The sequence below is a fragment of the Enhydra lutris genome, unplaced genomic scaffold (genome assembly GCF_002288905.1).
Source record: "Enhydra lutris kenyoni isolate GAN:26980312 unplaced genomic scaffold, ASM228890v2 scaffoldscaffold11, whole genome shotgun sequence".
Classification (NCBI taxonomy): Eukaryota; Metazoa; Chordata; class Mammalia; order Carnivora; family Mustelidae; genus Enhydra; species Enhydra lutris.
The window spans coordinates 32921931-32939637 of record NW_019154095.1 but is presented as its reverse complement, the minus strand read 5'-3'; the positions used below and the strand labels follow the sequence as shown (position 1 = coordinate 32939637).

At 40.9% G+C, this 17707-nt stretch overlaps 1 protein-coding gene across 1 annotated transcript in view; it reads right to left on the bottom strand.

Annotated features, from left to right (window-relative positions):
* LOC111144577 (unc-5 netrin receptor D) overlaps window positions 1-17707 on the bottom strand; it is a 543708-nt gene that overhangs the window by 97918 nt on the left and 428083 nt on the right. The window contains exons 5-7 of the mRNA XM_022498941.1: window positions 11743-11923; window positions 10736-10903; window positions 8829-8993 (exon numbers count right to left, since the gene is read on the bottom strand). Coding sequence (XP_022354649.1) covers window positions 8829-8993; window positions 10736-10903; window positions 11743-11923 — 514 coding nt within the window. The remainder of the gene's footprint in view (window positions 1-8828; window positions 8994-10735; window positions 10904-11742; window positions 11924-17707) is intronic.

Genomic DNA, 17707 nt, shown 5'->3' with positions numbered 1-17707 from the left:
ATTTAAGATATAAAATTATAATAATTTCATGTTTTTATCATGGGATGAAACCTAGAAATCATCTTGCCCAACCTGCTCTTTTTATTTATTTTTTATTTTTTTAAAAGATTTTATTTATTTATTTGACAGAGAGATATCACAAGTAGGCAGAGAGGCAGGCAGAGAGAGAGGGAGGGAGGGAGGAAGCAGGCTCCCTGCCGAGCAGAGAGCCCGATGGGGGACTCGATCCCAGGACCCTGAGATCATGACCTGAGCCTAAGGCAGAGGCTTAACCCACTGAGCCACCCAGGTGCCCCCAACCTGTTCTTTTTAATAGATATGGATGCAAGACACAGAATCCGGAGAGATTTGCTCAAGGTCACATGTTAGTTAACAAAACAACTGAACAAAGACCCAGGACTCCCGATTCCTGATTCTGAGCCCTTTTTACTACCCCATGATCTCTTTCTCAGTGATCTTGGCAATTTTCCACTCCACTGAACACTCACACTGTCCTCTGGCAAACACATGTATGCAAAGCCAGGTCTTTTCTTACTGTAATACTGACACTTCTCTGGAGAAAGGGGAAGGCCAGGGTGATGAGGATGTCTGCTGATGATGTTAACATCTTCATTTTAGGTATTACCTTTCTCCATGACCTTGAAGAGATGCAAACATATGTAATTTAAGGAGAAAAGGTAGAGTCAACACAAAGAAGTTTCCTCTCTATTAATTCATGTTGGTAGTACACCCCAGAGGCCACTGAATTCTCTCCTCTGTTTTAAATCACTTCTTGATTGGGTTCTTGCCATTTCTTTTATAGCTGGACCACTCCATGATCTCAGGCATTAAATCTTCCTCTAGTCTAGACTAATATTTCTTACCCAGAGTTGTGTACTGTTGAATCCTGATTAGATATACTGCAGAGGTAGAATCTGGATTCACACTACTAGTGAAATGGAAAGAGTTTATTTTACATGCCAGAAAGCCAAATTTTTGGAAACTTCCAAAAAAGGACCTTGGACACCCATAGTTACTGATAAACCAAACCTAGCAAGTATTTTTTTAAAATATGGAAAAATATGGCAAAATTGCTAATTTTCAGATGTGGGAATGCAGAATAAGGGAAGTACCAGACGTGTAACAAATATTAATCCAGAATGGTTGGCAACAGTTCTCATAGTGTGTATGCTGGAATTCTTTTCTAAAGAAAAAGAATTTTTGAATTTGGAAAAATTAGGACTCACTTTATAAAAACTGATTTTCTGAGGAGGTGGTCAGAACAGGTGTATTTTATAACGTGAAGGAAACCTAATTCCCCAGTTGATATTGTGAGGACTGATTCTCTCATGTGGGATCATCCAGGCCCCTCTCTGTGGCCTTCCCCTTAAGTGACTTTGAATTCCTGGTGAGAATCATAGAATTTTAGAACTGGTTGGGACCTCAAAAATCACCTCTCTCCTCCTCAGGACCAAGTTCCACCTGCAAAGGGAGACTGGAAGATGAAGAGCTCTCTGTTCAGCTGTTCAGAATGTTCTGAGAAAGGACACTCAATCTCCGGTTTGACACAGCATTTAAGAATCATCATGATTCTCAGGCCCCTGGGTGGCTCAGTGGGTTGAGAGTCTGCCTCTTGATTTTGGCTCAAGTCATAATCTCAGGGTCCTGGGATGGAGCCCTGGGACAAGCTCCATGCTCAGTGGGAGTCTGCTTGAGATTGTTTCTCCCTCTCCTCCCTCTGCCTCTCCCCTGCTCACAAGCTCTGTGTCTCTCACTCTCAAATAAATAAGTCTTAAAAAAAAAAAAATCATGATTCCTAAACTCTATTTTTCCACAACTAGCAATCAGAACCGGATGGTATAAAGAACACAATTTGTATTTCATAGATTTTAATGACAAGTATGTTTTATTTCATTACATATACTATATTCATCAGATATATTAGGAAATGTTTTAAGAAAATATCTAAAGTGTCATAGTGTCAATATTTAGCAGAATAAGGAAAACATAGTTTTTCTGCCATAGGAATTCCTTCCCTAGAAGACACACACATGATAATTAATTTCACAAATGGAGCACTTTCTGTGGATGTCTTACACGGATTAGCTCATCTCCTCCTCAAAAAGAACCCTTTTCAACAGGCACTATTAGAACTTTTAAAAAAAATTATATATATATATATATATTTTTTTTTTTTAAAGATTTTATTTATTTGACAGAGATTACAAATAGGGAGAGAGGCAGGCAGAGAGAGAGGAAGGGAAGCAGGCTCCCCGCTGACCAGAGAGCCCGATGCGGGGCTCGATCCCAGGACTCTGGGATCATGACCTGAGTCGAAGGTAGAGGCTTTAACCCACTGAGCCACCCAGGTGCCCCTAAAATATATATTTTTTAAAGATTTTATTTGAGAGTGAGCGAGCGAGCAGGGAGGGAGGGACAAGCACTCTCCTCGCTTAGCGTGGAGCCCAATGTGAGTCTCGATCTCCCAACCCAAGAGCATGACCTGGGCTGAAATTGGACACATAATGACGGAGCCACCCAGGTGCCCTGATACTATTCAAGCTTTTGTTTTACAGAGGAGTAAATTTAGGCTTGGAGAAATTACTTGCTCATAGGACTGTAATTAGAATTCAAACTCAAGCAGTCTGACCCCAGAGCCCTGACTCTTCAACCTATTCTTCACCTACAGGATAAATGTCCAGATCTACTAGGCTTGGCTCATCCACTTCTTTCAATCCAAGCTTCAGGTCCATTTCTAATCTTTGAAAAGCAGAATAACCAGTTTCAACTGAGAATCACAGAGAACCTTTGAAGGCTATTCAGCCTCTGCTCTGAATGCCAGATTCACCATCCTGGGTTGGCCTCCATGAGCTCAACTTCTGTACCTTCCGACAATCAGTCCCAGGTCAGTGCTGATGACTTCCCTGGGCTTCTTGGGTATGGCTTCTACAAATATTTCTATTTACTTTGTTATGGATGTGCATTCCCACCAACTATCTGGTTCTGTGGCTGAAATTTCACTTCCTTCAGAAACGTTTGTAAGTTTTCTAATGGGATGTCTCGAGTTCACGCTGCCATGGGGATCTGCTCTTATCTGTTTACTTTTCTTGGGTTTTTGTTTTTTCCAATCTAAGTAATATGATCTGGAGGTAATGTATCCTGCTTTCCAGCTGCCCAAATTTAATTTTATAGTCCTTCCTATTTACAGTGGAGGTGTTTTATTTCAATTGTGCTCATAAAATGAACCAAGTTAACAAGATGTGCCTGAGATAAACAATCTTCCAGAGATGTTTCTGAAGTATGTGTAGCACTTTCTGTCCAATTCCACCAAAACAATGTACGCATAGTATAAAAGTACACATTGAAATATGTGGGTGGGGCATGGGACAGGAAAAGGTGGATGGAAGAGACAGGTACAATAGTTGCCTTGATTTCAATTAGTTGGGAGAGAAATTCTTCCCTAGGTTCCTCTGTCATGACTATGTATGTGTAGCATGCAGGTCTATAAGGAACTAAAGAGAAAGTGATGACAGAAGAAAACTGTTCTAGATGGAAAAAGGCACGTTAAGTGTTTTAAAACCAGTTAATAAGAAGGGTCATAGATTTTTAATGACTTACAAAATACACATCCATCACAGACCAATGGATGAAAGCCAAACTTTACTTGGAAGGAGGATTATGCTAGATAAATGATCAGATGTCTTTATCTTTTTATTAACAAGGCTAAAAGTAGAGAAGTCTATAATGGATGGATAACAAAGGGGAGAGATTTTATGGTAATTTGTTGGATATGGTTTATTCTTTATCTTCTTTATGCTCCATTCCACTCAGGACATGACACAAAAATGACAGTTTTAGCCTTATAGAATTAAAAAACTGCTTTCACTAAAACACATGAGTATTGAGATATCTCTGCTTTATTTTCTTTTTTAATTAAGCACACTGGAAACTTTAGTCATGAGGCACTCCACTCTGTCTCATTAAAGCTTGTTACTCACAGGCTTTCTTATTGGGTCCCATAATGGGTAAGTGTTTACTGGGGCATGGGGGAGAGATTGTTGCTAAGCTGCTAATGATACCATATGTGTCCAAATCTACATTCTTATTACTCCTGTGGGTCTGCAATATTATATCCACTTCTGCTATGCAATATACATGAAGGCAACTCTGAATTAATCAATTGTTATACAGAAAGGCAGCTGTTGGGTATTTCAAGGAAAAACCTTTGTGTAAGAAGGAAAACCTACTATGTACTATAAATGGGATGGAAATGGGTTTTTAACATTAAAACTACTTGGGAGAATTAGCAGGCAGTACTTAACTTCTTGACAACTTAAGAATGCACTGTGCTAGCATGTTATCCTACTGGCGCCATTTTCCTTTTGCTATGTAAAGTTTATGCTGTAATTAAGCAATTGTGCAGTGCAGCTGGCTCTCAAATACGAACTTATCCAACACAAAGTTTAAGAATGAGTCAAGTAGGTATTCTGGACTCTTCTGCCTAAAGGAAAGAAAAGGATGGGTTTTGTTTTGGTAAAGGGAAACTCACCCTTTGTAATCCTATATACAAAAAGTAGGCATTCTGTAAACCACTAGCAAAAAAAGTTGTTTTGGATTCACTGAGCTAACCCAGAATGAAAATTCTCCCTCTTCTGTGCCCTAGGAAAGACCGGGAAGGGACCCAGGTAATTACTGTAATGGATAACAATAAAGCTCAGAATGGTCCAAGAGAAAATGCTTACCAACTCAGCCTTTCCTTTGATGCGATTACAGGCTCACCTTTTCAGGAGCTTCCTTTAGGTCATTTTAGCGGATCATTCAATAGACAATGTGGTTAGATTATTAGAGGTAGCTTGGGGATATTTACTTGAACCCGCTGCTGTACAGATGTCTTTACCCTTGATTTTGTTTCCAAACTGCCTATTCAAACTTTTCCTATCAATATACCCATCAGAAATGAAACCAAACCAGCATTCAACTGATACTTTGGTTTTCTGAGCTGTCAATGTTGAACTGACCTATCTCACATCTTTGACAAGGACGGATTAGCTACCAGGTAGCTCAGCCTTAAAGATTTCCTCTCTCTTTCAGACCCCCGTGGCATTCCTCTGGCTTCAGTCTCATGACACAGCTAGGCACTAATCTCCTCTGAAGCAGACCGATTTAATCTTCTCAAGCCACAGCCCTTCGTTTTCTATATGCTAGAAGAGAGGGAGAGGGAACAGGCTTCTCTTTTTCCTCAGGTTCAAGCTTAACACCCCACCAATTTCACCCTCTGTTCCCGTCAATGAGGCATGCACCTGTTATTGACTTCTGGCTGCAACCCTCCCAGCACAGAAGCCACTAGGTTCACCAAGTAGAAAGAGCCTTGGTCAGAAAACTACCCGAGGCTGGTGCTTAAGCTTAGAAAAGTTTGATAATCATACCACAAAATTATCTTTCTGGAAGAAAAATGCGCTAGCATAAAAGCAGTGGATATATAGTTTAGCTTGTAATTTGGATCCTCGGACTGTTATTGGCAAAGATTGCCTGATCTTACTCTCACCAGTCTTGGGCATTTATTTTCTTGTGGAAAGCATTTAGGTGTGGTTGTCTGTGATAGCATAACACTAAGGTTCTGTGCACCAGTCACAACTGACCAAGCAACAATCACACCCAAATATTAAAGCGATCATTCAGAGCTGGCAGCTCCATCTCTAGGAGAAATGCAGCCTTCAGGGACAACCAACAAGTCCAGATACTCTGTTGAAAGCTAAATAAAATCTAAGAATTGTAGGTCATCCAAGAGTCAGCAGCGCCATTGTTAAGCCTCCAAGAGAAGTTGGGAACTGAGGAATTACTTTAGGGTCATGTTTGGCATGAAAGGAAAAAAAAAATCAGAATGAAGGAGATTCCCCAACTGTAACATGACCTAGATCCTTTGCAAAGCTCCTGCTCCAGAAAGCTGTTGCCCGATGCTATTTTAATCAAATCCGGCCCTCATCGCTGAAACAGCTAGTTTTACCAAGAGCACTATGGCAGACTACCAGTGACACGTGCGGTGATGTTGGCATCATTTAACTAGACTGCTGTTCATTGCTTCCTGCAGAGATGGTAAAATGGAATCCATGTTCGTTGACACTGGTAGCCACTCTCTGTCTATGTTCAGGTGTTGGGCTCGTATAAAAACACACCCTTTTCCACTGATATAAAAATAGATCTTATTCACCTCTACGATTTCAGAGGCTTTCTTCTTTTTCCCTCAAAATACTTAGTCATTGTAGCCATCAAGAGTCTCTGATCATATCTGACTGACATCTCAATAAGCATAAGATGGAGGCTAAGGATGCTAGAAAACCATGCTTCAGTAGACAATGGAGGAATGTACAGAGGGGAAAGGCTCACAGCATTTTAAACTCATGGCAGGACTTCACAGTGATCTTAGTTCCAATGCCGGACATATTCCAAGGTTCCTCGTCTCCCTAGTGATTTTATTTCCACTATAGGAAAACAGAAACCAAAAACGCACAAAACTATACATGTGTGACTAAACCATACATGGCCAATGTCTACAGAGAGGTTCATTCCATAAACAAATGGACTGCTTCAAGCAACCACCTCAACTATGGCCGTGACCCACTCTAGTGGCAGAACAAAGCTCTGGAACTTCACAAGTACATACGCATCTGTGGTGATTAATTTTATGGGTCAACTTGACTAGGCCATCAGCTGCCCAAGTATTTGGTTGAAAATCATGCTGTGCGAGTGTTTTGGGATGAGGTCAACATTTAAATTGGCAGACTAAGAAAAGCAGACTGCCCTCCGTGATGTGGGTGAGCCAAAGCCAAGCTCAGTTTAAGGCATAACCATGCCCAAAGTAAGAGAATTCTCCTGCCTAACTGTCTTTGAACTGAGACATTTGCCTCTAAAGATTTTGGACTTGCTGGCTTTTATAATCAAATGAGCCATTTCCATATATATATATATATATATATATATATATATGGACTGGTAATTCCTTTCAGCTCTAAAGAGAACTCTTACTCAAATGACAAATGCCTGTGTACCACAGTGCAAGCGTGAATAGATAATATTCACATATCTGACAATTCTTTCTTCCCTTAAGGGCTAACGATTGTCTGCTTCCAGCAGTACCTCAAAGACCAAGTTTTAGCCACAGATTTCCCCCAGGTGCACATCTCATCAATGGTTGATAGAGAGGGTTATTACTATGATCATCTAAAATTCAGCCAGTAGCCAAAGAGTTATACTGTCAGCGGTTCTTTAGAAGACAGCCGAGATTCACAGTCCTAACTGTATCAAAATATATGGCTCTGTGTTAAAAAAATAGACCTCAAAGGTCTATTTCAGAAAATGTGGTGGTAGTCAAGGATGGTCAAAAACACATTTCCTTAAACTTCTTGCTACCGAGTTTGTGTTAAATTTCCTTACATTTTTGGAGAGAGAAGGCGTTCAGAGGAAGGCCAGTGGTTGGAAAACTAGAGAGCATGGCTCTGCCCTCACAGACCGCTTCTGATACAGTTCCTGGCACTGAATCATGCGGGGCCTTTAGTACTTGGAGTTGAGAAAATAAAGGCACTATGGACATCAATAAGTGGTCGTTTCAAAGTAGTAATCATTTTCGCTAATGTTTTAAGCACATAGATTTATTGTGAGAATACAACAGCATGTTTGAATATCCTTGCTCAGAAGGCTATCCAATCATACCAATGCAGAAAAGTAAGTCCAACTCAGACATTCCCTTCATACTGTCATTTTCCTAAATAGCAACACATATTCCTGAAAAGGTGACCAACTATTGAGCTATATTATTTTTTGCTGGCTATCTTCCAGGAAGGCTACTTAGTTCTAGAGAATAAATGTGTCCCGAATCTCCTGTTTCTTAAGGACCTAAAAGCAAAGTCAACACACCTTAGCTCATCTGAGTCGGCAAGTGAAGAAGGGATTCGTATTTACTGAGCACTTACTCTGTGCCATGATTTACTCACATATATTCTTTTATCATTTAGTCTTGCCAATAACAGAGTTTTTGATACTTACAGAGAGGAATTAAGCGGTTGGGTGACATGACCAGGTCACAAAGCTCGTATAAGGGATAGCACCAAAGTAAAACCTGTATGTGATGCTTTGCTCCTCCCATACTTTCTTACCCGGTCAGATTGTCACCTGGAGATGGTGATATTATAACCTTAGGAATAGAGCAGAGGCTTGGGAGTTTTGAACTGGACATTTTATTTTGGTACAAAACCACCCATCTCCTCAAGGGTCATTCCTTCCCTCCATTTGTAAGGTAACGGTCACAATACATGTCCTTTGCCACAGAACCATGGTCTCTGGAGATTATTAAAATATAAATATAGTATATATATACATATATAAAACAGTAAAAAATATATAGTAAATATATATAATACAAAATTTATAAAATACAAAATATATTATATAAAAAATAAATGCTTTACAGTGCTGCGAAATTCTTGGCCTCAATAAAAGCATATGGTGATCAGTAACAGAATGTCACCAAACTTTAAAATGGTGGCTAGTGAAAGAAAAGAACTGCTGAGCTAAAAAGCAATGTTATCCACTTTCTGAAATCAGTTCTCTTAAACCATTATTGGTTAGATTAGTAAGTACGCACCTTTAAGGAAGTAACAGTGAGACAATATTTAGAATGACCCTGTCACTACTAAAAATGTATTGGATCACTTTTTCTACTCTTCTCACTCATTTTCTTTTTGCTCTCAGAGAATGATTTCACGTTCTGCTCATGTGTTTGAGCAAATGAATGGTCACGACATTTCTTTCCATGTTGTGGACAAACACTGAAAATGTGAAACAGAAGGTGTTACCTAGAATGCAGAGACCATCTGTACAGTTTTCAGATTCCTGGCTTAGCCCTTCACAGAACTTGCCCCCGTTCCTTGGGGGTGGGGCCGTGCACTCCCGAATCCGCAAATGCTCGCACTCTGGGCTGCAGACCGACCATTCGCTCCACACTTCCCAGCTCCCATCCACTTCAAGGGAAACAAAAGGAACCACCATTAGAATGACGCGGGCAGCTCTCAGGAGACTCACCCCAGGACTGCTGTTGTTCTTATAGCTGGATTTTAAAGAAATCACTACCACAAAAAAAAAAAAAAAAAAAAAAAAAAATTCTGTTTATCTTCTCTCCATAGTTTCTTTCCTAAAGACAGAGACTAACAAAAGCGGTGGTGTAATTCTCTGCCTATTTCAGGAGTAGACCAGTTACTGAATTTAGGCAAGCATTCGCAAGATCAGTGCCCCTGGGGTGGCTAATAATGTCATTACCCATTCTTTCCCAGTCTTGCATGCCCAAGTACCTCTTAGATGGACAGATAAAGTATATGGGGGTGATCACCAGTTCCTTGTGGGTTGACAGTTCAGAACAGAGAGTAGAACGAACTATCTTTAAGCCCTAAAAGCCCTAAACAATAAGAAGTTAAACCTATATATACTGACAGTATTAAAGTAAAACAGGTCAGTCAAACCCCAAGATACCAGGACTTACATAAATAGAATTTCGTGGGTCACAGATTGCTGCTCTATGTAGAAATGAACAAACTGATTTTAATTCCACTAAAAATTGACCCTAGAGATTATGGCAGCTGTTGGAGGCAATTGTCCCATTACCTCCTAGGAATAGTCCAACCACGCTTATGTGGGTTAAGATAGATTGTGCAATTTTTAATCTAGAGCAATGAGTCGAGAAGAGGGTAACCTAAAAAATACTGAACTTGAAGCAAAATGTCCGACTACTTGTCTCAGTTATGTTCACATATTGGCTCCTGGGCAATCCCTTAGCCTTACTTTACTGTTTCTGTCAAATGGGGGCTAATAAAACTCACAACACAGAGTTAAACGACATTACATGTATAAAAGTATCTTGCACAGTACCTGGCACATAGTAAGCACTCAATAAATGTTTACTGGATACGAGTTTAAAATGAAACTCCAAGAATCAGCTGCTGGCAAGAGCCTCAGCTTAGCTCTGAGCGGAACTAGATCTGAAATTTTAAAGACCTGAGGCTCGAGTCCAGTGTCCTTGGAGTTAATGTTTTATAACGCATGTGAGACCCAGGATCAATTTATTTCTCAGTGGGAGGATACGCTTTCCAGAAAGAAAGTCATCTTCCATCTCATCTATTCCTCATTGTAGAAATTGGGTTAGAGCCAGTAAGAGATGAACAAAAGAGCTTATAAGAGCCGTATTTGGTCAATGAAGCTTCTACAGAAAGGAAGGCAAACACAGACCACATGTAAAATAGAAACTGCTGTGATATTGTATGATCTCCGCCAACTGCACTGGAAATAAATACAACGCCGAGAAGGTTAGTTGATTGGTAAGTGATGAAAATGGGGCAAATTTCTGCTACCTGCTTTGTGCTCATGGACAACGCCATCTCCGTTATCATATAAGTGCCACCCGATGGGAGAACCCAAGGAGAGAAGGGAGGGCTTAGCCTGACTAGACATGGGTGATATGGAAATACTTCAAAGACTTTGGCTTGTTGATGGTGAGTGTCCAGGATCATGTGAATGAATATTAAACATATGTATGACCCCAAATGGAGGAATCTCACCCAGGTGCTTGCTATCCCAGCATTTTGGACAAAGGCTGCATTGTGAGATGGTGGGAGAGGATAACTTTGGGAAGGAAGGTTCTACTCAGTGCTTCCCACCAGCTTACTAGTGTTGGTGGGTCAGAAGGGAAAAAGGGAATCTACACATATCTCACCAGGACAAAGAGAAGTGCAGGTTATTTTCTGCACTGACATTCCCTCACAAAAGGCCCCACCATTGAGAGGAGCTGGGTTGGTGCAGGTCCGGGAACGTTTCTGCCATCCTCTACCACAGCGAACATTGCAGGCTGACCACTCTGTCCAGGAAGACCAGCCTCCATTCACTGAGAGAGAAAAGTGGGGAGGGGAGAAAGAAAGGAGAGAGGTTTTTACTGATTGCCTACTATGTGCAAGCCACTGCGCCGGGTGTTGTGAGTTCGGCATAAAGGGACCAAGAGACCCTGCGGACCCGACTGTCTGCTCCATCATGAGGCAACAGTGGGGCTCAGCTTGTCTCTATCCCTCTGTCTACTCATCTGATAGGAGAGGGACCCAGAGAGTTTCCTCTGTGGGAAATTATGAAAAACGGGAAGAAGTCATCAGCATTATCTCCAAAGCACTTGAAAAGCCAGAGTATAGGAGGAAAATACCAGCATTTGAATTTCTATTACTTTAAGTGCTTCAGAAATAAATCCCAGGGCTCTTCTGTGGTGAAAGGGAATACCTTTACTTAAATAGCTGGGAAGTTCTTCTATCAGATACCTGAGATATTCAGCAAATGGTAATGTTTGTTTCTGGTGGATTTCCTATGCCAGTAGAGGAAGCGCCCACAGCATGTCTGGGGAGGATGGGGGTGGATGCCGGATTTGGGAAGGGTCGGAGGCAGAAGCTGCCCACTTCGCTTCTTTTCAAATATAAACACGATGGGAGAAAATGAACGACTTTTAAAATAATTTTTTAAAAGAGGGATCGGAAATGTCACTCTCTCACAGAAGTCCAGTACTGGAGGGAAGAGCAAACACATCTTCCCCACCAAGTGGGAGAGGCTGGAGAGAGCACAGTAGTGGATGACCCCTGAAGTCCTTTCAGCTCTAAACAATCGAAGTTGTAATGAAATACACATCCCTCTCCTTCTCTGCTTTCCGTCCTCCCTATCCATTCCTGGCCTTTGGGCTGGTCTTACCATAAACCACCACTGTGGCTGACAGGCTCCTCCTCTTGGCCACGATGTTGGCTGCCATGCAGGTGTAATTGCCTGAGTCCGAGAGCCGTGCCTGCCGGATGATGAGGTTGTGGTCAGCCCTGGTGTCAATGTTCTCGTCTTGCTCGGAGTCGATGGGCTCTTCATTTTTCAGCCACTCCACCTATATGAAGAAAAGAACGCTTCCTGGTCATTAAAAAGAAAAAGAACTCTTTCGTGGAATTGCTAGGTGAGCAGTTCTGGTGTGGGGGAGATACACATTCCTAACATATAGAGCAACAGCAGTGATTTTTTCCATATCTCATTCCTTTTATTTAGGCAATCTGGCATATTCAGGAAATGACTACTTCATTTAGTACATGATATGTACTGACTTTGACCCCATTTTTTAAAAAGGCAATCAAAGAGGGAAAAGAGGAGACTACAATTAGGTCATTTCATTATATTTCATTTTATTGCAAAACTGATGATGACGACTATGTTTCCATGGCAAGTCCAATATGGAGCTCAGAAAATCAACACATATTGCAGAACTTTGTGCTGAGAGGATATTTATGTTGTCACACAAGGTTTCAGGTCAATGTCTGCATTTAAACACATTTTAAGAAAGGTGGAATGGGGCGCCTGGGTGGCTGAGTTGGTTAAGCATCCAACCCTTGGTCTGGTCTCAGCTCAGGTGATGATCTCAGAGTGCTGGAACTGAGCCTTGCCCCAGGCTCTGCGCTCAGAGAGGTAGTCTGCTTTCCCCTTCTTCCCCTACCACCTCTCCCCCTGCCTGCATTCTCTCTGTCCCTCTCTCTTCCTAAAATAAACATTAAAAAATTTTTTTTAAAAGGTGTGATAATGTATAAAGGCCAATATAATACAGATTTGGGCAATCATAGGGATTAAAATCCAAATCTCAGTGTTCTCTAGTCTTGGAGATACATTTCTCTAGTGATCAGTTAGTAAAAACTCCTTCAATTATCCAATTTAGGCTGGGTTAGATGCCCAGCACACTTAAGGCCCAGCTTCTCTTCTGGAAGAGAGGACTTTTCTGAACACAGACTAGTCCCATCTCTGATTTACTTTCTCTAGTTTGCTCCTGGAGAACCTATTTCCCTCTTTCCAGTTCTGCTCTAATCCAACTGTTAACCCAAATGTCACTTTCCTTGGATATCTGGAGAAGACAGAGATGGAACCTTCTGCTCCCTGGATCGTCACCCTCCCCCCAGATAGAATTCACCACCCTTAGTGCCCCTATTTTATCAAAAGGGCCAATTTCACCCCTGAACTGCCTACCTTCTCACTGTGTCCTGCTTCCACATCTAAACAACATCTCCACTCTCTAGTGCCATCTTGGTAGCACTAGATGCATCTCATTTGACAACAACCATTTACCTCTAGGTATCAGTGTATATTATACGCAGATATTTAACAGACACATCAAAACCATAGTTTAACACAGAAAAGCTATAGCAGTGACTACCCCAAAGAGACACCACATAGTAGCAAATGCGTTGGGGGACTTTCCCTCACACCCTGCCCACCATTAGCGCAGGTGATTCAAAGTTGGTTTTGGAATAAGATACCTCATTCCTGTTTAAATCCAAGGAATTCTAATTTCCAATAAACAAGTGGCATCTGTTGTACAACAGTTTGGTTTTGTAAGGATTTGTTGGTCTCTGTGATGAAATTTACCCCAAGTACTCCCCCATTAACAAGAGTTCAGAGTACCAAAATATCACCATCCAAAAACTACCCTCCAAGAGGTCAATTTTGGAAAATAAAGTGACACAAAATAGCTAAAATAAGCGATCTGAGAACTGCTTTTACATATCAGGAAGAGGAGAAAAAGGAATGTGGTTCAGGGCCACGAAGTAAAGAGGAAAGGGTGACTACCAGCCTGAGTTCCTGAAGGGGTCACCCTGTCGTGTCCCAGCCTGGAGGAGGCATAGGCACTAATGATGACCGCCCTCCCCCAACCCAGGTAATCTGTGCTCCCTCTGCTCCAGTCCTTCCGGACTCCTTCCAGTCCTTCCGGACTCCTTCCAGTCCTAGAAAGTTCAAAGCAAGTTCCCACTTCAGGGCCTTAACACTTGCTGATTCCTTTGCCTGGAAGGCCTTTCCCATAAGCATCCTCCTGGCTCAATCTCACTTTCATTCAAATCTTTGACAACTTTTAACCTCCTCAGAGAGGTCTTGCCTAATAGACATTTTTCCTAAGCAGCCTCCCTTCCTGCTCCACTACTCTGTCCTATCTGCTTTAATCTTCTAATATTTATCTCCACCTCATAGTCTTTTTTTTTTTTTTAAAGATTTTATTTATTTGTCAGAGAGAAATCACAAGTAGGCAGAGAGGCAGGCAGAGAGAGAGGAGGAAGCAGGCTCCCTGCTGAGCAGAAAGCCCGATGCGGGGCTTGAACCCAGGACCTGGGATCATGACCTGAGCCGAAGGCAGCGGCTTAACCCACTGAGCCACCCAGGCGCCCCTCCACCTCATAGTCTTAAAGATAGTAACGTCTTTTGCTCTTATAATGGTGATCCTAGGAATTTACTAAAGGGAAGTATTAGGGATACAACAAGGATCTAAACACAGTAAATTATTTTTGGTAGAGAAAGGGAGGGAGGGAGAAAGAAAACATATGCCAAAGCCACATGCTAAACAGAGCTTTGTTTAAATAAATCATGATGCAACAATAGGATTTAATGTTATATAGACATGAAAAGTCATGATTTCAACTAGTGAAAACATAGAAAATGCTCCTAATACATGAAAGAGTCAAAATGCAAAATTATGTTTATTGCTATCATAAATTCATAAAATAAAAAAAATCAGGAACATATATATACTTAAGAAATGGAAGAAAAATGCAATATGTTCAGAGAGGTTTTAAGAGAAACCTTTTCTTCCTGGTGGTTAATTGTGGCACATTCAACGGAAAGCTATTTAGTAATCTGACAAAATCACTTTAGCTTAAAAAATCTCTCTTAATTACCATGTGGCGCAGTGGTTTTCAAATTTATATTTAACCATAGAATGTTTCCCTCAGTCTAATGCTTATCTGAAAGCCCAAGATGAAAAAAGAGATTAGGAAATTTCTTGTAACTGCTGAAGAAGTGAGGGTACGGGAACCACAGATGTGAGGGACCCTACACTGCATTAACATGGCCATTCCCAGAGCCACTGCTAGCAGAACTCCAGGAGAGATCATTCCTATCCTTCCCTATGTCAATCATGCCCTGCAGAGATGTTCAGTACACAACCTGTATCACCATACAAGTTGCCCCCACCATGCTATCTACCCCCTACCCACCCATATGGACCATGGACAAATGCAATGGTCTGCTGCTGGGTCTCCCCAGTTCATAGTCTGAAAAAACACTGTTACAGGATGAATTTGATATCATAGTTATATACACGTTGTGGTACACTCAAGTGTTTACGGTGTCCTGACTGAGGTCCCTCAATCCAATTATGTCTATAAACAAGCGGTGCATTAGGACACTCCTGACTGTGGGACTGTTTTTCATCTGTAAACTAATAGTTTATCCATTAAACTGATGGCAGGATCTTTATGAGGAAATCAGTTTGGTATTTTCTGGGCTTATAAAAATGATAAATTGCTCTTGGATTTACGCTTTTGTCACTTAGAGAAATTTTAAAACATTTTTGATGAGCTAAGTGCTCTTAATGTTGAGTAGTTTAATAAATAAGATTAAAAAAAAACACCCTAAACCAGCAGTTGCAAACTCAAATGTTCCTGGGGGCCAGGGAGGTATCATAAATACCCAGAAGTGGCCCTGGGTACAAGACATCCATGAACATCGCTTGCATATTAAAGACAAGGGGCTGCTCATTTCCCCAAAGGAATGAGCTCACTCTCATTTGTCTTAAAAAATGTTTTTTTTTTGTTTGTTTGTTTTTCCCACTTGAGGTAGAAACATGACTATTTAAAAAAAAAGAAAGAAAGAAAGAAACCCACAAGTATAATGAAAGAGATAACGAGCTCATTTTGCTTAAAAATCTCTTGCTTTTAAAGTATCACGGCGGTCTTTCAATTTCTGGAGTATGGAGTCTCCATGTCAGGGTGTATGGGAACGCGGCCACCATTTATGACAAAATGTAGATGATATGACTCGTGCAGCCACCAGTCAGGTTCAGACGGTGGCTACCAGTGTAACCAGAGCTTCCAACTCTCATGAGAAAACCAGGGACACCTAGTCTCATGTAATATTTCTTGATTCTAACACGATGGCTCAAAAATCTATTGCAAGGGCCAAAGAAAATACATCCAGGAACTAGACCCACTCCCTCTTCTCCACCGATACAACCCATCAGCCTCCTGGCCACTCGTGAATGTTCCCACATAGAGGGGCTTGGCGTCCTTCACTGAAGTTAATTCCTTTCCATTAGCTCTGCCTCCCCATCATCCAAAAATGGTATGGTTCATATGTATCATATGCCACTCTCCAGGCTTTCTCCTGGAAATGTCTGACAAGTATCATAAAGGCATGAATATTAAGTTGGAAAATTATTTTACAAGAGGTTGCCAACACCGAAAATGCCTTCATTAAGCCCTTAACAGAAGCAACACAAATTTTCCAAATTAGCATTATGGGATCAATACATTGACTGTCTTGAGGCTAATGGACATTTGTAACACTAAAGCCAAATGACCTCGTGCTCACAGGTCATCCCTTTGACAGAGAGGCTTACCGGTCCAGAAGGTTGTTAGAGGCATTCACTCCTCGGAGAAACAATGCTTCACATGTTTCTCCTTATGCGGTTTAGATGGATAATCCCAGTTAGGCGTGTGTGTGAAGAAACTAGTTACTTAGAGGTAATGAGCTTATGGATTTGCAGGATGCCCGCATCTATTAGCATAGTGTTATGTACAGATGGTCTGCAATTTGTAGATTTTTCCAGTTGATAAACATATCTGGAAAAGCAGACCATCAAAGACAATTAGATTTCGTGCCAGACAGCAGGTTCCTGATCCGTCATTCTGGTTAGCTGAGGACCGAATATAAGTAATTGATGAGCCTATAGGTTTTCTCAACAACAGGCGGCAAGGTGCAATTGGATGGGGAGGGAACCTCCTTTGGAAGAGCAATGGACTAATGCTTTGTGGGGGCTTCCCTTATCTGAGACCTGGGTTATAGGTGAAAATGTTCACGCGAGACCTAACATTTCACCTCTAGCGACCTTTTGTCTGAGACATCTATGAATGTACACACATATACCTTATACTTAAATGTTTATTTCCATCAAACATTATGTTAGAATTCTAATGTCCCTGCTCTTGTTCTTAATATTTCATAAAAGAATGAAAAGGCAGTGTTACTAAACTTTCAGAAATGTAAACAAAACAAAACAAAACAAACAAGACTAGAAAGAAAAAGCGATTTTCATAGGCCAGCTCTCTTCCTATGCAGGATCCCAAACCACTTCTCCTTTGAATTCTAGATGGCATCACCCTGAAATTTTTCCTTAATATCCCAGAGAAAATGCCAGTGAGGACCATTTGTTGATATCATGTACCTCTCCACCAATTCCAATCTTCTGTCAGGATTTGCTAGACTGGTTACGAAATTGAGTTGTTCATATGTATTATAGATGTAAACTCAGATTTATGACTTATGAAGGTTCTCCATTTACTCATTGCCTGTGATCATCTTTTTTCTGAAAATGACTCAGTGGCATGTTTCTTAAGAATATGAACAATGTTTTAAATATTCTTATCTCTTTCACAGAACCTACTTCCAAGGATGTTCAATGGCACCTCTTGAATACATTTTCTTTTTTTTTTTTAAGAATTTAATCTTTATTTATTTATTTTTAAAGTACATTTTCTATCTCAAATTGATGTGATTACAAATTTAGAGACTGGTGTGCTATACATACAGACATACAATAAAACTTCAAGCTGCGCTGTGAGGGTCAAAGGAGAATGATATCCTTGCT